The sequence below is a fragment of the Psittacula echo genome (assembly GCF_963264785.1).
Source record: "Psittacula echo genome assembly, chromosome: 5".
In the NCBI taxonomy this organism is placed as follows: domain Eukaryota; kingdom Metazoa; phylum Chordata; class Aves; order Psittaciformes; family Psittacidae; genus Psittacula; species Psittacula echo.
Genome location: NC_137739.1, coordinates 86011088 through 86034433, shown reverse-complemented (window position 1 = coordinate 86034433; position 23346 = coordinate 86011088). Strand labels below are relative to the sequence as shown.

General features: G+C 51.8%; 1 protein-coding gene across 1 annotated transcript in view; it reads right to left on the bottom strand.

Moving 5' to 3' along the window:
- Positions 1 to 11697: 11697 nt before the first annotated feature.
- ALX4 (ALX homeobox 4) overlaps positions 11698 to 23346 on the bottom strand; it is a gene marked incomplete at both ends in the record, with an annotated part of 40367 nt that continues 28718 nt past the window's right edge. The window contains 3 exons of the mRNA XM_080619145.1: positions 11698 to 12012; positions 14498 to 14626; positions 22766 to 23076. Of these exons, the coding sequence (XP_080475271.1) occupies positions 11698 to 12012; positions 14498 to 14626; positions 22766 to 23076 (755 nt within the window). The remainder of the gene's footprint in view (positions 12013 to 14497; positions 14627 to 22765; positions 23077 to 23346) is intronic.

The following is a 23346-nucleotide window of genomic DNA, read 5'->3' as shown; positions in this document are numbered from 1 at the left end:
GTATCGTCTGATTCTCTGGGAACATTTAATTGCTAGTAAATGTTTTTCCCTGCAGTCTTTGTTTCGTTCCTAAGTTGCTGTGGGAGGGGGCATTGGGAAGCTAGGATAGCTGTTGCAGTGATAACAACTGCTGTCTGCACAGTGGGTGTCACAAGAGAGAAGGAGGTTTGTCGCTTGCTGTTTCTCTTTTACAGCCTCTCAGGTTCATTGACATGAACTTTCTTTCTGGATCTTCCCCTTGATTTATGTTGTGGTGCTTGAGCATCAGGAGATACCAGCGTAATTCCCTTGAGTAGTTTGCTTTGAAAGGGTCATTGTGACAATGCAGTAGTCACTTCAGTTTTGGCTGTTCTTTTGGGGCTGATCACAGTTTGGCAGGCCAAAGCAGTTTAACTGAGTTACAACATCTCCCTTACACAGAGCAGTGAAGCTGCTGTGATTTCCTGGTTCTTTCTCAGTGAGCCGGTTTTGCACAGTGTTAAAAGACACATGGAGCATTTGAAATGTTTGGTGGAATATTATTGAGTGGGGACAGCCTAATCAGCCCTCCTAAACTGATTTACAGTAGGTAAGTAGATAATATATATATTATATATATATATATTATCAGGTCAGTAGAAAGGCAACAGGCCCTTGTGCCTGCATCCCAAAGCATCCACAAAATGTCCAGTGACCTAACATCATGTACTATCCTTTGGCATTTTACAGTTGCATCTCATTTAGATGGTAATTTGTCTCTGGTTTGTGCCATGGAGAAAATGGGCAACTAACTGTAAAAAATCCAATGTAAAATGGTCTGCTTTCCCCCTACATTTGTAATTGTGATGCTCCTGATGGAAAATGTGAAGGTAAGATGTACCTGTATGTCTGATTTCAAATGGGTTTGTTGTCAATCTTTAAATTAAGATAATTTTTAACTTTTCATTATATATATTTTCAGTATATATATTATCAAAAAAAGGTTAATATTGGTATATTAAAAAATAAATCATGGAGTATTCATTTTGTTTCCCTTCTGGAACAGCACAAGGAAACATGGATGCATTTAGAAGGGAGAATTGCAGCGACAGGCTGTTTTACTACATAAATCTGTGTTAAACTCAAATATCCACACTGTGCTTTAGAAAGATCTGTCAGTGTTTTGTCTTTCCCATAACTGGAGTTGGATGGTCGTCTTTGAAGTAGAAGTTGGCTTTGCACGAATTCATCCCAGTCACCTTTTTGAGGAGAGTAGATGTTACTCTAATTTTCTGCCAAGGTTTGACAGTAGCATTTATCTTGGAGAAATAGGGAACAGATCTTTCTCTTCTTGTGAAGAGAGACAGCAAATGTTAAAGAATGGTGCTTTGGTGGAGCCAGGGAGACTGTGGAATCCAGTGTGGTGGCAGCTCTTTGTTTCCAGAGGTGCCCCAGCACTGGGGCATGCTGCTTGTGCATAGCAATAGGTGTGATGGTGTGATGTGCCATAGTGCTTGCCCTGCCAGTAATGTCTCAAGGGTACATTTTTAGCATCACCAACTCTCCCTACAACATGTTGCCTCTTTCCTTCCTCACAGCTCCACTATCTCATTACAGGACGAGCTGTAATGTTCTGAATTGCTGCCTCCTGCCATCTCCAGCTCCTACTCCTGAACCTCCTGCCATCCATCATGCTTCCGCTGGTGCGGTTCAAATATGCCTTACTGCAGCAAGTAGTTTATCCCTGTCAATTATCAGTTCAAGGGCCTTTTAAACTCCAGGGCCTTGGAGACACAGATAGCACAATAATTGCGAGGTGGGATTTAGGAGATACTCAGCACTTCGGGCTCATTTTGCTTTTAGGCTGTATTGGTGAGCGCTGGGCACTCTGGAAGAGTGTTATACTGAGATACATGAAACTGGATTTAGGTGGGCAGTTTTAATGTTAAAATACTTTCAAGACTTGGCATAAACACCCTCCATAATGAATGCCTGGTACTCTGGGTGCTTCTCAAAGTAGAGCACCTTTTCACCAGGAAAATGATTACTTGGTAGTGCATAAATCTTCTGCCAAGCCCTTTCCCATGGAAGCTGCTGTCGTAACAGGGCTACAGCACAATACAGGAAAGACAAACTGAAACTGCTGGTGCTGGTGAGAAGATGGATTTTAAGTCCCGTGGCCAGGGATCAGACAGAGTGAGTATGAAATTTTTCATTATTCTTCGTAAAGACTTGCATCTTTAAACAACATATTCTGCAAAGTTGTGTTAGATTAAATACATGCTAGAAAATGAGCATCCAGTTGGTCCAGTTGCTAACTTCAGTCTGGTCCTGAAGATTTGGAAAGATAGATATTCCACCTGTATTGTCTTTTCCTTTTGATTTTTAGGCTGGAAACAATAATTTTCTGTCAAAACCTGCCAGAAAACTCTGAGCATGGTATTCTGTGCATCTTTCTGTAGGATCTGAAGGTTATCCATGAGCAGGTAGTCACTTCAGACCTCTTGTTAATATTGGTATGTAGACAGAGGCATTTGCTTAGTGGAATAATGGTTAAATTGTGCTTTACTGTTGAGTCATGCATCCTTCAGTTGTGTCTTGCACTGTTGGGAATGCATGTAGGATGTTGTAAGTTCTTTTTATGATATATATATACGTATATACATATATGATACCTTTTTATGATATATTTATATACAGCCTGCCACTGCTGTATCTAAGCACAGTACATTGAGCTTCATGGTCGTCCTACCTTGGGTATAGATCAACCTGGAACTGCAGATAGGGAAATGGAGAGAGACCGTCATATACCCAAAGCCTTAGGAGTTGTGTGGGTTAAAACCAGGATTGAACACCAGTACCCAAGCCTGTGTTTTAGCAGAATGACCACACTTTTGACTGAAGTGTTTGTTTGGGGTAGCTCAGTACCAAGGTAGAGGGCTGTTAGCCTTGACATTGAGTCAAGCCTGCCCTGGCTTGAAGCCATTTAGTGACATTCCTTGTGCACCCTGTGTAATTTCAGCCTGATGGAAATGGCTGTAATGAAGTCCCACCTCTGCTGATCTTCAGGATTCCCCTGTCTGCAGCTTCTTGTGGTTGCTTTGAAAGCGAGTTGTGTTTCCCATTAAAGGATAACAGCGACAATTGAGGCAATTAAGTGGAGCGGCATGGAGCTAGCAGCACACAGGGAGTTTTCCGACTGGAAACAGGGCAGCTCAAAGGTTCTCCCTGCAAGGTTGCCTGTTTGTTGTCTTCATTTGTCTGAAAAAGGACCCAGTAATTCCCCTTCACATTTCCTTTACTCATTTCAAATGCCTGTTTACTTGACTGCAGACAAGCAGGACAGCGCTGCAGTCGCTGTGGGCTGAGAGCAAGGCAATTTTGTCCTGGTTTCATTAGGTCTGCAAACTTGAATCAGTGCTCACTACCAGACGGTATGCAGGATGGGGAAGACAACAGATAAGATGGGCAATGGGATAACTGTGTGTCTATAAAGAGAAATAACCCATGTTGTGAGTGGTTCTACAGAGACATAAGAAAAAGAAACTACCAGCTGAATAATTAAGTCACATCTATTGGGGTTTTAACCTGAATTTTAGTTAGTGGAGGACTGGAAAAAGGTGGAAGCTGGATTGCTTGACCAAGAATTTTGGCTACACAGACCTGTGTGAGGTTTTCCATGTTCACTCCATATGAGATGTGGTTGCTCTTGCACACTGTGCTTTTAAAGGGTGAAGCTTCTCTCTTCTACCACCTACTGCATTCTATACAGCAATGGGAACCTGTAAAACTGTAAACCAGAGGCTGGGAATGACTGAAAAGTGCCACTTACGGATGTCCACCTGCCCAGTGGGAGCATCTCATACTTGTCCAGTAGATAAGCCCATAGTCCTTTAGAAAGTTCTCTTCTGCATGTATGTATCGTAGAATCCCAGACTGGCTTGGATTGGAAGGGACCTTAAAGCTCACCCAGTTCCAATCCCTGCCACGGGCAGGGACACCTTCCACTAGAGCAGCTTGCTCCAAGCCCCTGTGTCCAACCTGGCCTTGAACACTGCCAGGGATGGGGCAGCCACAGCTTTCCTGGGCACCCTGTGCCAGCGCCTCAGCACCCTCACAGGGAAGAGCTTCTGCCTAAGAGCTCATCTCAGTCTCCCCTCTGGCAGGTTAAAGCCATTCCCCCTTGTCCTGTCCCTGCAGGCCCTTGTCCAAAGCCCCTCTCCAGGTTTCCTGCAGCCCCTTTAGGCACTGGAGTTGCTCTAAGGTCCCCCCTTAAGGAGCCTTCTCTTGTCCAGGCTGCCCCAGCCCAGCTCTCTCTGTAACTCAGTGCACTCAAGGAAAACACAGTTTCTCACCTGCAGCTCTGCCTATTTGAAAGCTTACAGGTCCTCCTTTTGGGAACCTTCCCTTCAAAGGGAGGGCCTGGTCTCAGCTGGGTGCTGGGCACGGATGCTGCTGCGTGCCTTGAGGAGCACTACCCCCTTTGCCACACTTCATCCAACCAGGCAGGGGAAAAGGCTCGGAGCAGAAAGGACGGTAAAATGAGATCCAGGAATTCAGCAAGGCCGCAGCAAAAGGAGCAGATCCCTAACTCGGAGCATCTGTCTTTGCCGCATGAGTAAGTTATGAACTGAAAAGCAAGAGAAAGTGGAAGATCCTTTCACAAATAATAAACACTTGTTTGTCTCAGATTATATGCAACACCTTTCCATGTGGGCTCCAGCTGGCTGTAAGTAGGTGCACCTTGCGTGGCTGTTCCCTTCCTTGCCCATGAGAAGATTATTGTATATCCATCTGCTTAAAGGTTAATAACCTGCTTTTAAAAAGAGGAAGAAGAAAAGGGCAAATCTGGTTAGTTTACAGGAAGAAAAAAATTGGTTTTCATTAAAACTGCCCGAACTTTGCCCTGCCTCGGAGTCTCATTCTGCAGCAGGGAAGGAACACGTTAACCGAGGTGCTGTAGCCACCAGAGAGAAATTGTTCCATGTGTTTTAAACAACTCTTGTAATGCCAGTAGGGAAAGTGCAGCTTCAAGCAAAGAATGCACGTTTCTGATCTGGGACCTGCCGCTATCAAGAGTTTATAGGGAGACTTTTTAGCTCTTTGGCAGCGTTCAAGCCAGGAGCAATTTCTGTTGTAAACCCATACAACCAGGATGTTACTGAAACTGGCTTCAGGCTCTCAACACCCTGAGCTCTGCCAACATCTGGAGGATCTGGCTTTGAGTGCTTGGGAAGGGAAGGAATTTTACTCCTCCAAGTGAGAGGAATGGATAAGCTTGCAACAGCACCTGCATTATCCATTGCTTTGAAAGATGGAAAACAGCCATGCTCCATCTGAACCGAGCTGATGCTTCCAGCCAACTGATGGAAAGGCCAGAGGGGCTCTGTGGCTTTGATGGGTTGTTGACAGCTGCTGGGCACCTTCTCAGCTCTGCATGAAGGAGAAAAATCACAGCATGGTTTGGGTTGGAAGGGACCTTAAAGCTCACCCAGTTCCAACCCCCTGCCACAGGCAGGGACACCTTCCACTAGAGCAGCTTGCTCCAAGCCCCTGTGTCCAACCTGGCCTTGAACACTGCCAGGGATGAGGCAGCCACAGCTTCTCTGGGCACCCTGTGCCAGTGCTGCAGCACTCACACAGGGAAGAATTTCTTCCATATATCCAATCTAAATCTCCTCTCTGTCAGCTTAAATCCATTCCTCTTGTCCTATCACTCCATGCCCTTGTCAAAACTCCCTGTTCTACCTCCCTCTCTTCTACCCTCCTCTCCTCCCCGTGGCCAGTCTGTGCTGGGTATGGATGTGGAAGGCACTGTGTGTTGGGTATGGATGCGGAAGGCACTGTGTGCTGGGTATGGATGTGGAAGGCGCTGTGTGCTGGGTATGGATGTGGAAGGCGCTGTGTGCTGGGTATGGATGTGGAAGGCGCTGTGTGCTGGGTATGGATGTGGAAGGCGCTGTGTGCTGGGTATGGATGTGGAAGGCGCTGTGTGCTGGGTATGGATGTGGAAGGCGCTGTGTGCTGGGTATGGATGTGGAAGGCGCTGTGTGCTGGGTATGGATGTGGAAGGCGCTGTGTGCTGGGTATGGATGTGGAAGGCGCTGTGTGCTGGGTATGGATGCGGAAGGCGCTGTGTGCTGGGTATGGATGCAGAAGGCGCTGTGTGCTCGGTATGGATGCAGAAGGCGCTGTGTGCTCGGTATGGATGCAGAAGGCGCTGTGTGCTCGGTATGGATGTGGAAGGTGCTGTGTGCTGGGTATGGATGCAGAAGGCGCTGTGTGCTGGGTATGGATGCGGAAGGCGCTGTGTGCCAGGTATGGATGCGGAAGGCACTATGTGTTGGGTATGGATGCAGGAGGCACTGTGTGCCGGGTATGGATGCGGAAGGCTCTGCCGGAGCAGCCATGGCTCCCGGGAGCTGCCGGGCAGGATGTTCCTGTGCCGGGACCCATCTCTTTGCACGGGGCAGAGGCAGCAGCCCGTGAGCTGCCACCTGTTGTTAATCTACCCCAGCTAATCCCCCCCTGCGCTGCGTCAGCGGTTCAAAAGGGCACTGTTGGGATCCTTTGCCAGCTCCAATTAACGTGAGGTTCTGGAGGCCCCTCTGATCGCGTTTCATCTCCGGGAGTCAGGAACAAACCAGCCACATCGCACTTGCGAGGAGAGGAGAGAAGGAGTTTATTGCAAACCAAAACAACAACAACACCCTTTGTGTCCCCCCGTCTTGGCTGGGGCCCGACGGGAAGTTGGGGCTATTCCCGATGCGGCTGCCCAATTAAAAACTGGGAAAATCAAAACTGGTGCCCTGGAATTCCACCCTTTCCCCCAAAAAAACAACCCCTGCAAGTGCAATAAGTTACTTCAGAAAAGGTGAAAAAGAACCAAGCTGCAAGAGTGTTTCTTCTTCTTTAATATTCCACTGTAATGAACTGGTAATACATGGTTGCATAGGCAATAACATTGCATGGCACAAACCTCTCACATGGCAACATTTTTAATGATACTTTTTTTGTTCTTTTTTTGTCATTTTCCTGATCTTTTTTAGTACTTTTTTTAACGTATTTATTATTAACATGTCCTACCCCAGGCCCTTAAGCTAAAGGAGAGAAAAAATATAACCCACAGTAAAAGGTTGCGTTTATACAAGGTTACAATATTTTACAACAAAACCAACCCAATAGTATTGATTGAGGTTTGTTTTCTTCCCTTTCTCCCGGTCTCTCTTTCAATCACTGCACACCTAAACCGATATATTATTATACATTGAAAACTGTCCTTCAAAATCAGTAGTATAAAAGTCCTAGCTCTACCTTCCTACCTAGCTATGTGGCGGGGAGTGGGGAACCGTGTTACCAGCAAAGAGTTAAGGGGTGCAAGGCTGCTGCGTTGCCTCTTCCCAACTCCCTTTGGAAGCTGCAAAGGACTGAATGACTTCCCATCCCATCCCATTCCCCCCCTTCCCATTTGGGTTTAATTTCTCCCTGGGTCTGTTTGCTTTTTGCTGTGTCAGTCAGAGCAGCAAAATAAACACGGGGCTCTGCCTTGGCTTGATTATTTTCCGGGCCTTTTCCCAGGAAACTACCTCTTTTTTCTTTGGGTTTGTTTGGAGAGGGTTTTACAATGTGCTGCCCAGCATGGATGTGCACTGGGAATCAGGGAAACACCGTCTTCCTGCCCCAAAAACACATCCATTGATGGAGAAACCCAGCCAGCATCCCTGCTTTGCACTGGGGACACATGGTCCAGGCTGGAGTCCCCATTGCTATCGGGCAGGTGAAGCCGTGTGTGTTGTAGCTCTGCGACCTCATTGTCACTATGTATGGCCTTTGCTAATGCTATGGGAGCAGCTCAAGCCAGGCATCCTCTGTCAGGGATATGTGCTCCAGCAGGGATGCACACACACGTATGCTGCCGTGGGCTCTATAGGAGAGGGAGGCTGGTTCTCCTCCACCTTGTCTTGCTCCTCATCCCTGTGGGCTCTACCCAGGTAGATGCTCCAGCAATGAGACCTGAGCTGAGTAGCATATCCGAGAGGAGGCTGGAGAGCCGGCTGGGAGCTGGGATTGGATGGTGGGTGATGGCCCAAAGGGCTGACCTGGTCCCATCTTGCTCTTCTCCATGAGCTTGTTCAGGCACAAGAGGCTCAGCCCTTAGAATTTGGACTCTTCAAGGCCCAGCAAGCCCAAACCTCATTCATCACTGGTTTGCAGTTGCTACCAAAGCACTAACTATGGCTCCTAAGCAACAAGTGCCTCCGAGGGCTCAGCAGCGAGTGGTACCCAACCGCTTTTAACCCACACTGCTCTTGCTATTCGCATCCTCCCAGTCTCAAAGCTCTGGGACATCTCTGGTATTTCTAACCATGGGCAACATAAGGCAGACCCTCCTTGTAATGTAGCTGCTACACAGCCAGGACCAGGGCTGCTTTGCTACTTGGAGAGGGTGAACCCAGCTCGCTGGGTGCTGCGCCTGCAGAGAATGCCACCACAGGCATGGAGGGTGTCCATAGGACAAGCTGGGGCTTGGGAATTGTATTGGTGGCTGGGGACGAAGCTTGCAGCTTCGAAGGTAAATCAATGTATGGACAGGAGTAAAATACTAAATAAGAAATAAATAGAGAAGAAAAGTCATAAATAGAGCTGCAAGGTATTAAAATAATAATAATAATTAACAAAGGCATTGTTATGGTAACTTGAGATTGCAAGGACAGAACTGACCCTGTGACCCTTAAGAAATGCAGTAGCCGCAGGTTGGCTTAGATTAAGATACATATATATATATATAAAGTATATATATATTTATACAGTTTTTCTTGTTAATTTAATAGCTAGTTAAAAAAAAAACCCTTTTAAATTAATTAAAAAAATGTGTGTAAATACAGATGCACGTAGCTTAAAACCTGCCAGAATAGCTGCTTTCAGAGATGTAGCTGAGGGAGCACCTTGCAGCCTGGCCCATGGATGAGGGCACAGGGGTGTGCACGGCAGAGGCAGTGAGGAAGGAAGCCTGGAGCCAGTGGGCTCTGGGGAACAGCGTTCCCCCTCGGATCATGATGCTTCCAGGCATGCTCAGGTCCGGGCACACACGTAGTGATTAAAATAGATTGAGCCCAACATGTGCTTTGCACATGGATGTTAAGGTGAGAGAAGCGGGGGAAACCTCTGTAAATGCCAACCTGCTGCCGGAGGCTCTCCTGTCTCTAACAAGACAAGGGATATAGCACTTAATCATAGAGTCAATGAATGGTTTGGGTTGAAGGGACCTTAAAGCTCATCCAGTTCCAACCCCCGCCACGGGCAGGGACACCTTGCACTAGAGCAGGTTGCTCCAAGCCCCTGTGTCCAACCTGGCCTTGAGCACTGCCAGGGATGGGGCAGCTACAGCTTCTCTGGGCACCCTGTGCCAGCGCCTCAACACCCTCACAGGGAAGAACTTCCTTATATCCAACCTAAATCTCCCCTCTATCAGTATAAAGCCATTCCCTTGTCCTATCACTACATTCCTCTGGGATGTTAAACAGCTTGGGTGAAACCATAGCCCTGTGTAAGTCCACGAGGAAAAGTTACCCTTTAACTTCAGCAGGGAATGCAGCTAAGGTCTTGAATGGCTACATCCCTCTGTTGGAGCTGCAGACCATGTGGAACCCATCCCCATGTTCCTGCCTGTCCCACTGCCCCTCCTCAGCTCTGCCTCTTGCTAGTTTGTCTTGTCTTGGGCTGTTCAGGCAGCAGACCTTCCCAGGATTGCCTCTTGGCCATGGAAAGCTGCTTCCTGACCATGGGAAGCATCATGTTGTACTTGGGATGACGCTCCTGATGCTGTGGTCAGCTGCCTGCACAGTATCTGCTGGAGATCCACCTCCTGCCACCGGTCTCTGGGTGCTTGGTGAGGGGATGTCCACCTCCATCTGCTCAGAGTGATCCTGCCTGGTTCAGTGATGAGCATCACTTCTAGCACCTAAACCATTATGTCCGATGGCTCAGATGAACGTTTAGCCTGGGACATAGGTCCTGGCTGCTTGTGATGGGAGATGCCCTGGTTGTACACATGGTGTGGTCAAATGTGGTGCCCTGTGAGTACCAAGGAAGGCATCTCTTCATCACTTCAGAGGAGAGAAAAGAGACAGGACTCCTGGTCTTATGCCAATAAATAAGTATTACATCTGATCTAGCAATGGTGTGCCATTTAGGTAGTGTGTGTGGCAGTCTAGAAATGTTTGAAACCATTTGGTTGTAGCTTATTTGGAGGCTTTTCCAACACCACTGGGCCTTGAACTACAAGATCCCCTACCACTGAGCATGAGGAGATAGGGCAGGTGAGGCACAGATTTTCATGGGAGTAAAATCCTGTATTTCCCTTATGAATCTCGGAGATGGCTCAAGCTCAGCCTGTGTAGCCACGCTGTGTGGGTGCTCAGCTGATCCTCAGCTTCTCCTTGGCGAGGGTTCAGTGAGGAAAAGGATGCTCCAAACTCATTCCTAGCGCTACAACATCATCGGAAAGCTTTGGGAGCAAAGGGGATCTTACCAGGCAGCACCGTGCAGGTGAGAGCGCTGGAGAGGAGAAGTGGGGATGCACATTGGCTTGAACCAGGCAAGTTCTGCTGCCTCCTGCTCCCTCTGCACAGCGGAGAGGATCCAAGTGGCTGGAGATGGAGCAGATCCAGCCTTGGGTCCCTTCCCGGCCTGCTGCCTGTGCCATTCCCCATTCCCCGTGTGTCTGTGTGCAGCAGGGGTGAAGGGCTGCAGGAGGGGCTGTCACTGCTGTGTCTGACCCCAGGACATGAGGAATGCGATGGCCTCACACCCGTGGCTCTGTGTTCCTCAGAGCGGTCTCACTGGGGAGCTGTGCGTTCGCTCAGCAGCTGTGCTCCCCTCCCTTTGAGGATCGCAATTCCCGACCCAGGGAAAGCCAGAGGAAACATTCTCCTACCCCACCATGCGTATGAGCCTCAGCATTCACCGTGACCATGGCAAAGCAAACCCCAGCTGGTTCCCGGGGCAGCGAGCTGTGCTGGGAAGCTATTGTGTGCTGGGGTGGGCAACTAGAGGCAAAGGCTCTCAGTGTGGTGGCACTGTGCTGGGTTGGGAAGAGAGGCATCCCCTTCACCGGCCTCTATAGCTCTATATGGCTCTATAGCTAGCTCAGTAGCTCTGTGCTATGGATGGAAAGGAAGCAAGGTAGAAGGTGAGCTAATTTGCCTTCTTTCTAGCCTTTAGTGTCTTCCCAGCCCTGCTCCCGGTTGTGGCTCCCGCTAAAAGGATGGGAGCAGAAGTGTCTCTTTGCTGGTGCCAGAGTCCCCATCCAGTCCCCTGCCCAAGGCAGAACAGATCTGAGCAACGCTGCCAACAACAGGAGAAGATGTGTTTGGGTGTGTATGTGGGATGGGAGAAGCTGCTGACACGCCAGCGAGCTCCTCCTCTTTGGAAAGGCAGATCTGGTGTCAGAGAAAGGAGCAGGGAGAACAAAAATGCCCAGGTTATTGGGGAGGTGAGAAGGGACGCATCCCAACCCGGATCTCACTGGTGATGCTCCACGCGCCTGAATCCCAGGAAGCCGGGAGCCGCCGCGTTCATGCTGGGAACACTCCACTTACGTTAACATATGTACTTTATATGCCTATAAGGGTAGCTAAAAGTGCTGCATTCCAATCCCCGAGGAGGCAACTGCTGTCTGGAGTCCAAGCGGGTGGATGTACTCGGCTGTCCCCACGTGCCTGGCGCGGCGCTGGGCTGTCATGTCGCCCAGGAGATCGCGGCGCTGTGCTCCTTCGCCTTCATCCTCAGGGCAGCGATGCTGGAGGTCTTGCGGTCCGGCTCGCTGTTCAGCTCGTAGCCATTGAGGCCGGGGCTCATCCCGGCCGTGCCGAAGAGGCCGCCCATGTGAGTCTGTCCCACGTGGCTGCCGGGCCCGAGGAACTCGGAGACGCCGCCGGACGCGTGGGGATGAGCATGGGGGGACATGCAGGAGGGCACCGTCTCGCAGGGGACCACGCAGGCGGGCACCGGGGAGGCGGCTCCGTTGTTGCCGATCCAGGAGGGGTTTTGGATCTGGGGATGGGAGAAGAAGCATCAGGGGTGTCACAGGGCATCCCGCGGGGCAGCGCTGCGCATGAGAAGCGGCGGTGGGATGGGATGTGGTGCTGGTCGCCACCAGCATCTGATCTACAGCCCTTCCAAAATCTGTGTCAATATGGACAAGGGCAGGGAGGGTGGGAGAACAACCTACAGTGAGCAGGAATGGGCCCTCCTCTGACACAGTCGCTGGAGCACAGTGTGATGGGGAAGGGCTGAGGGACCTGGGGGGTTCAGTCTGGAGAAGAGAAGGCTCAGGGGGGACCTGATCGCTCCCTACAACTGCCTGACAGGAGGATGGAGCCAGGAGGGGCTGGGCTCTGCTCCCAAGGAACAAGGGATGGGACAAGAGGAAACAGCCTCAAGCTGCACCAGGGGAGGTTTAGATGGAGATGAGGAACAATTCCTGCCCCAAAGGGTGCTCAGGCATTGGAACAGGCTGCCCAGGGCAGGGCTGCAGTCACCGTCCCTGCAAGTGTTCATGCACAGCGTAGACGAGGCCTCAGTGCCATGGGTTAGTGGTGGCCTTGGCAATGCTGGGGAATGGTTGGACTTGATGATCTTAAAGGTCTTTTCCATCTATTCATATTCTGTTTTGATTGTTCTGTGCTATCTTTTCAGCCATTTCTTTTATTCCTTCACACCATCATCACTTTTTGGAGCAGGGATGCTCTCAGCATAGAAGACCTGGTGTTTCCATCGTGTTTCCCTGGGCCTACCCTCTACAGGGAGCAGGCAGAAAGGGGCGCTGTGAGGCTGCCAATCCACCCTCCTGCCCCATCACAGGGCAGCTTTGCCTAAACTGGGTCTTTTTGTATCACACAGAGCAGAGCTGCCCACAGCCCCCAGCGCTGGCACTTTCCCCTCTCCCCGGTGACACTCATTGCCCACTGAGGAAGCAACTGAGCGGCATTTGGGTTCCTGCAGCATCACTCATTAATGATAGTGCAGAAGAAGAGAGGGGGCCCAGGATCCACCAGCAGGAATAGGTGTGTGGTGGGGGTACATGGGCACATGGGATGAAAGCAGGGAGGAGGCAAGCATCTGGAGAGAGCAAAGGGCCCTTCATGCCACTGCTCACCCTTGGGCCCTCTCTGATCTCCCACCTCCCGCAACTTGATTTCATTCTCTGATCCCCAGGGCAGGGAGAGGAGGGCACTAAGGAGGGAGGGAGCCAGTGTAAGTTACAAAGGGCGCGTTGAAAAGGCGGCTGAGAGTGTCCCCTGCTTGAAGAGCTGCTTTGGCACCTCTCAGCTGTTTCATAAGGGCTTCTTGTTCAGCTCGGAGGAGATGCCAAGCGGGAGAGAGGTCAAATGCTCTTGGTGTGGTGCTGCAGTAGCTGGGAGCCAGGGTGTAGGGGGAAGAAGGACTCCAAGGGGATCTGTGAGGATAAGTTGGGTTCAGAGCATCCCCGAGGGGGTTCCGGGTGATGGGAAGAGGAGCCAGCAGGATGGAGGGAATGCTCTGTGGGGCACAGCATAGCCCTCGAGCTAATGACCACCCTGATGGTGCCCTGGCATTATCTGAAGGCAGCGTTGTGAAATGGGGCCTGGCTCAACGCTTAGGCTGTGGCGGCAGGTTCCCCAGGGCAGGAAGCTAAGGTGGCACTTGCCTCCTGGCCAAGAGCAGGAATGGTTTCATCAGGCCCTGGAAGCAGCCCTAGATACCCCAGCAAGGCTGCTCCCACCCCTCCTTTGGAGCACAAACCCACAAATCCCTTGGGAAGCATCCCCAGACGTCATCAAGAACGATGCGGGTACCACAGCCTCTTGCTGGGAGACAGCTGTGGAGATCTACCAGGGGAAAATGCTTTGTCCAACTCCCTAAAGAAGGGGCATGGAAGCCAGGCATGATAATGGGAATCCTTGATGGGAACTGCGGGGGTTTTGGCATGAAATAGCCTTTTGAACCTTTCCAAATCAGCAGGATGTTAATGGGCAGCAGCATACGTGATGGAAAGACAACGTCATCATAGAATCCCAGACTGGTTTGCGTTGGAAGGGACCTTAAAGCTCACCCAGTTCCAACCCCCTGCCATGGGCAGGGACACCTTCCACTAGAGCAGGTTGCTCCAAGCCCCTGTGTCCAACCTGGCCTTGAGCACTGCCAGGGATGGGGCAGCCACAGCTTCTCTGGGCACCCTGTGCCAGCGCCTCAGCACCCTCACAGGGAAGAGCTTCTTCCTTATATCCAACCTAAATCTCCCCCTAATAGGATGTGCTGAGCAGGGTGACCTGTGCCCAAAGGATGGCTGCACGTCAAGCAGGGATGGTTTTGGTGCCTGCTTGAAGGAGCCGAGCAGGACACCCAGCTGTACAACTCCTTCAGTGCTTGGCAGTACAGCCCCAGCCCCTGCACTCTTGAGGGCAGATGGATGAACCCAAGCAGCAAAGCATCACCCGGGGATACCTGTGATCAGAGGTACCAGGACAGCCGGAGCAGGGCAGGGGGATGCACTCACCTGGGCATAGTTCTCAGCACGGGTGAGCAGGGGCAGCTCGTAGGCGGTGGAGAAGTGGGTCCGGACCTGCTGCATCTGACCAAAGCGCTCCCGCTTGCGCCACTTGGCTCTTCTGTTCTGGAACCAGACCTGGGGAGAGGGCAACACGGGGCTGTGAACAGGGGAGATGCTGGTGGTGGATGGGGAGCCCCCGGCAGCAGGCAGAGCATCACAGACAGGGGCTGTGCATGGCACATGAGCAGTGCTGGGTACCCCTAGGGGGTCTGAGCATCCCAAGCAACAGGCAATGCCCATCTGCCTGTCTGGGCATATGGAATCATGGAATGGTTTGTGTTGGAAGGGACCTTAAAGCTCATTCAGTTCCAATCCCTGCCATGAGCAGGGACATCTTCCACTAGAGCAGCTTGCTCCAAGCCCCTGTGTCCAACCTGGCCTTGAACACTGCCAGGGATGGGGCAGCCACAGCTTCTCTGGGCACCCTGTGCCAGCGCCTCAGCACCCTCACGGTAAAGAACTTCTTCCTTATACCTAACGTGAACTTCCCCTGTTTCAGTTTTAACCCATCACTCCTTGTCCTGTCCCTACAGTCCCTAATGAGGAGTCCCTCCCCAGCATCCTTATAGGCCTCCTTCAGACACTGGAAGGCTGCTATTCTCTGGGCTGAGCAGCCCCAACTTTCTCAGCCTGTCTCCATATGGGAGGTGCTCCAGCCCCTTCACATCCACAGCTCTTGCCTCCCGCAGCCTGGTGTACCCCATGCTCCTCACATCCCTAAATCAGTGTTACCCATGTGCAGCCCTTGTGCCATCAGCCAGTTTCAGATGAGAAGTGGGAACACATCCGTGTGTGCCTGAACCCAGCAGCACCGGGGCTTTCCTTAGGCCTAATCCTGGCTGTGACAGTGCCATTGGCTGGGAGCTTGCATTTCTCATTGAAGTCTTCATTTTCTTAACTGTGACAAACCAAATACACAGCATAACACCCCTCCCCTCCTGAGGTGCAGGACAAGTGCTCTTCTATAGCATTGCGTGTCCTTAGCTTTACACTGACTTTGCTTTGCAGGGCTTGCAGCTCTCTGCTTCCCACCGCTGCTCAGATCCCTTCAAGGCAGAGGAAGGACCAAAACTCTGCTTCTCCTCTTATTTTTACTGGCTTGACATCAGTGTGGATGATTGCACTGTTGTCAGCACCATTGCTCCTGATTTGCATCAGCCTAAGAGAGATCAGAGCCGGGCCCAGTGTCTTCAAAGCCTCTTGAAGCTTGTGAGTCAGGGAAACGCATCAATCAAGAGCCGCTTTGAAGGCACTGAGGGATGCAGGCGATCACCAGCGGCTGGGTTGTGCAGGTCACGCCAGTGCATGAAAGGAGCAGCCCCAAAGCTGCTTGGTTCTGCTTCGAGTTTTACACGGTGATGGGGGGGGCATCACTAATGAACAGATTGGTCCTGCCTGTGCCTGGCCATGGGGCAGCTCTGCTGCTTGGAGGGCAGCTGGGGAAGCTCATGGAGGATGGTGGATAGTCTTAGGAGGGCAGCAGGGCAGCAAGCTGGGTTTAGGAGGTAAAAGAACAGTGGTATTGGCAGCCTGCATCAATGCAGCTAAAAGCTGCTACAGGGAGAAAAAGGCCTGGGGGTCCATGGTTTCTGGTCTGAGCTGACCTTCTTGTGCTGGAGGAGCTGTTTCAGCCTCTCCTGCTTCAGTTTCCCCTTCCTCAGCCTTGTGCTGGTCTCTCACATCTCCCCACTGCTGCCAGCCTCATGATGCGAGTGGGTAACTGAGTGGGTGTCTCAGTGCAGGGAGGGGGGATTACTGCAATGTCTTCCCTATGTGGATCATAGAATGGACAGTGCAAGGATGGATGGGGTAGGAGTGGATGTTATGGGGTGGATGGTATAGGGATGGATGGTATGGGGTGAGTGGTGTAAGGGTGGATGGTATAGGGATGGATAGTGTAGGGAAGGATGGTATGGGGTGGATGGTGTAAGGATGGATGATGTAGGGATGGATGGTGTAGGGAAGGATGGTGTAGGGAAGGATGGTGTAAGGATGGATGGTGTAAGGATGGATGGTGTAGGGATGGGTGGTGTAGGGAAGGATGGTATGGGGTGGATGGTTTAAGGCTGGATGGTATAGGGGTGGATGGTGTAAGGATGGATGGTGTAGGGATGGATGGTGTAGGGAAGGATGGTATGGGGTGGATGGTTTAAGGCTGGATGGTATAGGGGTGGATGGTGTAAGGATGGATGGTGTAGGGATGGATGGTGTAGGGAAGGATGGTATGGGGTGGATGGTTTAAGGCTGGATGGTATAGGGGTGGACGGTGTAAGGTTGGATGGTGCAGGGTTGGATGGTGTAGGGTTTAGTGCTTTGCCACACAATGCCACTGGCATGGTCCATCCCCAAGCCAACCAGTCTAACCATACCCAAAGCAGCAACCTGATATTAACCCCCCACCCCTGAATCCAAAGCCCTGTAAGGATTTACAGCGGGTGCACAAAGCACCATGAGAAAGCTCCTCACGTTACCCCATCGGAGCACACGCTGCGCAAGAGGAGCATCCGACTGGAGCAGGTTTGGTGCCCCAGGCATCCGTCTGCTTTCCTTCTTGGCACGGCCGCTGCAGCCCAGCTGCAGGCCAGTCCCAGGGCTGGCCCACATGATGCCTCTTTGATCTGCACATTCAAAGCTAGCAGTGGTGACCCGGTTCCTCCTCGGGCGGAGGAGGCCCTGCTGTGCACAGAGGGGTGCGGAGCAGGTAGGGAGCGCAGCGCCGGCCGCCGTGAACATGTGCCAGGCATATGCGGCTGTTCCTGCATGGTTTGCCCACACACCTGCACTGCCGTGCATGGAGCATCCCATCGGAGCGGGGTTCCCCAGCACAGGGTCCTGCAGCAGTGCCTGGCTCTGCGGTGGGACCTCCAAGCCATCAGCATGGGGTTTGTGTGCTTGGATCCCCCACAATGGCAAAGCAGCCATGGGGATGCTTTCCAAGGTGGAGCGGGGTCCAAAGTGCAGGCTTTTCTTCTCATATATGCATTGGTTTGAACTGGCACCGGGAGAATGAAACAGTTTAAACTGGCAGTTCCCAAACTGCAATCCCCATGTGGCTGGTGGGCTGCGAGGCTGTGGCAAAGCATCAGATCAGGCTGGGAAGGAATCACAGAATCACAGAATGCTTTGGGTTGGAAGGGATCTTAAAGCTCACCCAGTCCCAACCCCTGCCACGGGCAGGGACACCTTCCACTAGAGCAGCTTGCTCCAAGCCCCTGTGTCCAACCTGGCCTTGAACACTGCCAGGGATGGGGCAGCCACAGCTTCTCTGGGCATCCTGTGCCAGCGCCTCAGCACCCTCACAGGGAAGAACTTCCTTATATCCAACCTAAATCTCCTCTCCATCAGTTTAAATCCATTCCCCTTGTCCTGTCCCTACAGGCCCTTGTAAAAAGCTCCTCTCCAGATTTCCTATAGGCCCCCTTATGTATTGGAAGCCTGTTACAAGGTCTCCCTGGAGCGTCCTCCAGGCTGAACAAAGAAGACAAGTACTGGTGCCGGAGGCACTGCAAACACTTGAGGGCTGGCAGTGAGCCACTGCTCCCGAATGCCTGTGACAAGGCTGGGACCACTCTTTAATGTTCTCCTTTCTCCTCTGGTCCAGGTCTTTTAGGCTGCTTGGTATCTTGCTGTAGGTTTTCCCTAGACCAAAGTGCTCCAGGGCAGGCAGGGCAATGTATGATGCTGAAGCTGTCAGCAGAAAACCAACTCATCGCAAGTGTTCCCTCAATCTTAGGAGACACCTGCTTTTACAAAGCAAATCTAAACCTAACAGAAGTCCTTTATCCTTTCATTGCCTGTCACTTTCCGTCAAGGGAGGATGCTATAGAAGGCAAATGTGACAGTGGAGGTTGCAGCAGTGGATGCAGCGTGTCCTTTGGGATCAGGATGGGGTACTCTGTGGGATAAGCAGTCGCTGTGGGCTGCATCTCGGTGTTAACAATTAGAGTGGGAGTGGAGGGTAATGTCATGAATCTGGCTCCCGCAGACAATGCTTTGATAAGCCCTGACGTACCGAATCAGCCCTATAAAAATCTACAGAACACAAAATGTTTCATGTCTCCATAAACATCCAGCCATATGCTGGTACCTAAAGCCATATGCACACACAGCTGATGTGCTGGGGGGGATGAGGAGGCTGGGAATGGCCTCGGACAAAGAAAGCAGGAGGCTCCTGCTCGCTGTCTTGCTGCTGCTACCCTGGCACCAAGCCCCGTGTGTGCCACTCTGGGTATGGATGGATGCGCCAAGCTGGTACCTCACCTAGGCCCCTCTGGATGGTTGGAGCTGCATCCCTGCATTTGTTCTTCCTCCCAGCCGAAGGAAAAGGTGATTTCCCCTCTCTTATCCACCCTAATGCAGTGGTGGAGGGTGAGGATGGTCCTTGCACACCTGGTGATGGGCTGGGGGCATCCATGGAGCTGGATCTAACCTGGAGTCCCTCATCCTATGCTGAAGCCCCACTTGCTGCATCACTGCCCTGATGCAGACAATGCCTCGCTGCATTCAAGACCCTGGCAGCCTCACCACATCTATTCTCCCCATCCCTGTCCTCCATCCCTGCTGCCCTTATCCCTCTGCTCCATCTCCCTCTGTCTCCAGGACCCCATCCCTCTGTGAAAGGCCAGCCTGTCTCTCCTCATCCTGGAGATGGCCACCAGCCCCTTTGCTTTCCAGGCTGCAAGAACAGAGCCAGAATTCATCCTTGAGCGCTGAAACTGGACACCATTTTATCAGTGGCCTGGAATGGGAAATTGGAGCCTGGGATGAGAGAATTGAATAACTCGACCTTGTTTTCATTTCATGTTTAATTTCCTGCAGGCTTAGCTCAGTCTTTCCGCTCCTTCCACCAGCCTCCCAGGGTTTTATGGGGGAAAAGGGATCAAGATATATTACTGCTTGCTTTGCTTTGCTTTGCTTTGCTTTTTTTGTTGCCCTTTTTTTTCCCTCCAAGGCGGTGATTTTGCTACAGCAGAGTTTGACATTTCCCTCTCACTTTCAAGCATCACAGGGTCACCGCCAAAAACATTTCATTAGCGGTCCCAGCCATCATCACAAGGCTGGCTCCGAGGGCAGCTGGATGAGCGGTTGTATTCCCTGGCTCCGAATCCTCCTTCCAACCCCTTCTCCTTCTCTTCTGCCACAGGGCAGGCCAGGAGGCAGGGATACAGCACAAGAGAGATGAGCAGCCAGGGCCAGGTTTGTGATGTGTATGTGTGTGTGCATGCAAGGAGCCATGTGTGAATACATGTGTGTACCATGTCTCAAACCATCTGCTGCAGCCATGGATGGGCTGGAAGAAGCTTGTTGCTGGTACCAAGCAGGAGCTCTTTCTGCAGCCCCGGACATGGAAAAGGAGAAGGAAAAAAATGGGATGCTTTTGATGGCTTATGCATGGCTCCCACTTCTAAAACCAGGGATGTGCAGTAGCTTAATAGCACTTGGCAATAAGGGACTGGGCTGTGGGAGGCAGGAAGGGAAATATTGCATTGCATCGCAGTGGGAATTAGCTTTGCTATTGTCAGACAGTAACACTAAAGGCTGGAAACCAAGGCAGGGAGAGCAATGGAGCCAGGCTGCAGGATGCCACCGCTGCTGGCATGAGCACTTCTCCAGGCAGAGGGATCTCCAGCAGCTATTCCACTAATGAAGCACAAGCTTGGGAAAGGGATGGAATAAACCAGAGCTGTCACTTCCCTGCCTCGGCTCCACATCTGCTCCTCTTGCAGTGCCATGGCTGGTTGTGCTCCCCAGGGAGCTGAGCCTGGCCAAAGGGGATGGATGACCTCCAGCCAAAGCTGGCTCAGCCATGGGAGGAAGCATCACACCTCAGACCTGATCGGTGCCTTGCTGAACCTGGCCTCCCAGGATGCTCACCATTCCTTTGAGGACAATTCCTTCCCCTGGGAGAGGGACAGTTGGGCTCCTCTCAAAGCCCATGGGGCTGCAGTAGGTGTGTGCCCAGACACCCCACAGCGGTCGGAGTCCCTGCTATCTGAGTACATAAGCAGCTATTTGGCTTGCTGGAGGTAAAAAGTAAGGAGCTGATAGTTTATTTGTGACTGGCACCCTCTGCCTTGGCCCTGGTTGGGTTCTAGGTCCTCGCAGTGGGAATTTGCTTTTCCATCAGTCTCCTGCTGCCCCATGCCCCATCTCTGGCTGTGAGCTGATGGCTCTCAGTACTGCAGCGCTGCTCAAAGGGGTGGGAGGCCAAAGCCAACCCTAAACAAGCTATAACACAACCCAGAGCTGAAAACAGATGCGGGGGTGATTCACTGGGTCCCCAGCACCAAAAGCTTCCCTCTCCATCAGCAGCAGACCCTGTGCCACCCCAGGCTGTGCCCCATTTCTCCTGGGGCACCGCAGCCCTTCATCACAAGGCAGTGGCCGGATGCCAGCCCGCAGCACAAGGGAACGGGTCCTACTTGGTGGGGCTGGGGGAATGATTGAAATGCATGTTCTCACCCCTCTCACCCTGGGGTAAGTGCTTATAAGCGGCCAGGCCACTTAGACAAGCTCTTCAGCTGCTCCATTACATGAGCCCTGTCATCACCATCCCAAGCGTGAGGTGCATGCGAGAGGCTGCAAGGGGCTGTTCTTGGGCTTCTGGGGGTGCTTATCTCAGAGCAGGGTGAAACCTCCCATCTCAGGCTGTGCCTGATTTCCCCTGGGGAGGCTCTTCTGCCCTTGTCCCCAGTGTTATCCAGTGGTAAAGTGGGGAATAAACCCCCTGGGATCACGGGTCATATGGAATGAACTTGTGGATTGCATCCTGCGCGCTAGCTGGGATGTGTTAGCTGGCTCTGAGGCAGGCAGGAGGAGCTTGCCACCCTCCAGCACCTCATTCTCATTCCTAAGCAAAAGGAATTTCATGCCCTGTGCAGCCGGTAATCCAATGCTGCGCCTGGCCTCCCGGGAGACCCCATCAGCACTTGTGATGTGTGCATGGGAAATCACAGCCTGCATCCAGTGGGAGAAGAAAAGAGCTGATGTTTGTAGCACTGCCTTTCCCTGCCGATCCCGCAGTGCCCAGCACGCCAAGTGTGGGACTAACAGGAATTGTGATGCTTTCTATTGAAACACAGCTGAGTCCAGCCTGAAGAGAAACTGCTGTGGGGAAGAAGAGGACCCCAGCCTTGCAAACCAGCTTAGGCAAGCAGACAAGAAAAGTCCTGCAGCTACTTCCAAGTAAAATGTACAGACTAAAAGGGACTTACGCAAGATGCTGGCCTCACTGCTCTGACTGTTTGCAACGACTGGTAAAGGTTAGTGCAGATGGGAAACCAGGCTGGAAGTCCTCCTGGTATAAGAGTTACAACCACATGTGTACGCAGGCCAGCTATTCTTGATGCTAATGAAGGTTCTGGGGATGGTGAGCTGATAAATGACCGCAGACAGAAGTCACAGGACTAAATAGACTGAATATGAGAGCCTAAGCTTCAGTGCGAGCTCTGATGGCCATCATGGAGTGAGCTGCGGATGCTCCAAGTGATGGTGCTCCTTCTTGCACATGCTTCTGAGCTCTGCCAGGCCTTCAGTTTAACCTTGACTCAGAGGAAAGAGCAGCACTCGGGGCATCATTTACTCTCAATGTGAGTTTGGCTACCCAGGTTAGCGTGGGGATCTAGTTCATGGGAGCTGGGACCTGTGTGATGGGGGTGGTTGAGACCACAGTGTGGTTGTTGGACTCCTGCTCGTCCCAAGGCGGTGGGAGCATCTTTATGCTTTGGATCACCAGGTGTTGTGCAGTCTCGGTGCCTGTGCAGCCAAGCAGACAAGAGCTGGCTCTCCTGTATCACTTACTGCTCTCTGATACTGAACATCCTGGTCACCTCTGCATCCCCATCTAGGCAGAAAGAGCCCATACCATGGGAAACCTTGGTCCCCCTCAGACTAACAAACCTGTGTCCCCTGCTGAACCTCCTGAAGAAAGTATATCTTGTAATAGATTTGCTTAGGGTGACAATGAGGTTTTACCGTCCCCATTAGCTCAATGACAAGAGGCATCTCTATGAAGACTGGAGCCACCAACTCGAATAAAGGCACTGACACTAGTGTCAGACATGAATGTACCTCCCCATCCACAGTTGGAGAGGCTGTGTCAGAGCTCTGGATAGGGCTTGTCTGCCTGCAGGCTGTGACGGGGTTGCAGGGACAAGCAAGGCTCATGGTTCCATTCTCCCTCCCTTTGCCCAGCATCATCCCGTTCCCCATTACCTGTACACGAGCCTCGGTGAGGTCTGTCCTCATGGCCAGCTGCTCCCTGGCATAGACGTCTGGATAATGGGTCTTCTGGAAGACCTTCTCCAGCTCCTCCAGCTGGTAGCTGGTGAAGGTGGTGCGGTTCCTCCGCTTCTTGCCCTTGTTGCTCTCCGAGTCAGCCTTGTCCATGGGGCTGGGCAGGTCCGTGCTGGCCCTGTCCTGGGGCACTTTCACCCCGGCCTCCTTCACGCTGAGGTAGCTGCTGTCCATTCCCGAAGGATCGGAGCTCGGCTGCAGGTCGGCTTCTCCCAAATTGCTCTCCTTACCTATTTGGGTTGGGAGCATGGGGAAGGGCAGGTTTGAGCAGGGTGAGGAAGGGGAAGAGAAGGCAACAGACGTAAATCAACCCCTTATTTAGTTCAACCCATTAAAGCTACAGCCATGGCACTTGGGCACCGAATGCAGGTAGAGAGGGTGACACTACCCCGGGCAGAGGAGGGAGGTGAGGCAAAAAGCTGCCCTAGGTGCAGGAATTCTGCTGGCCTTGGCATCTGAGGGTGCTGGAGCTCACCAGGATGTGCTGTTGTTAAGGGAGG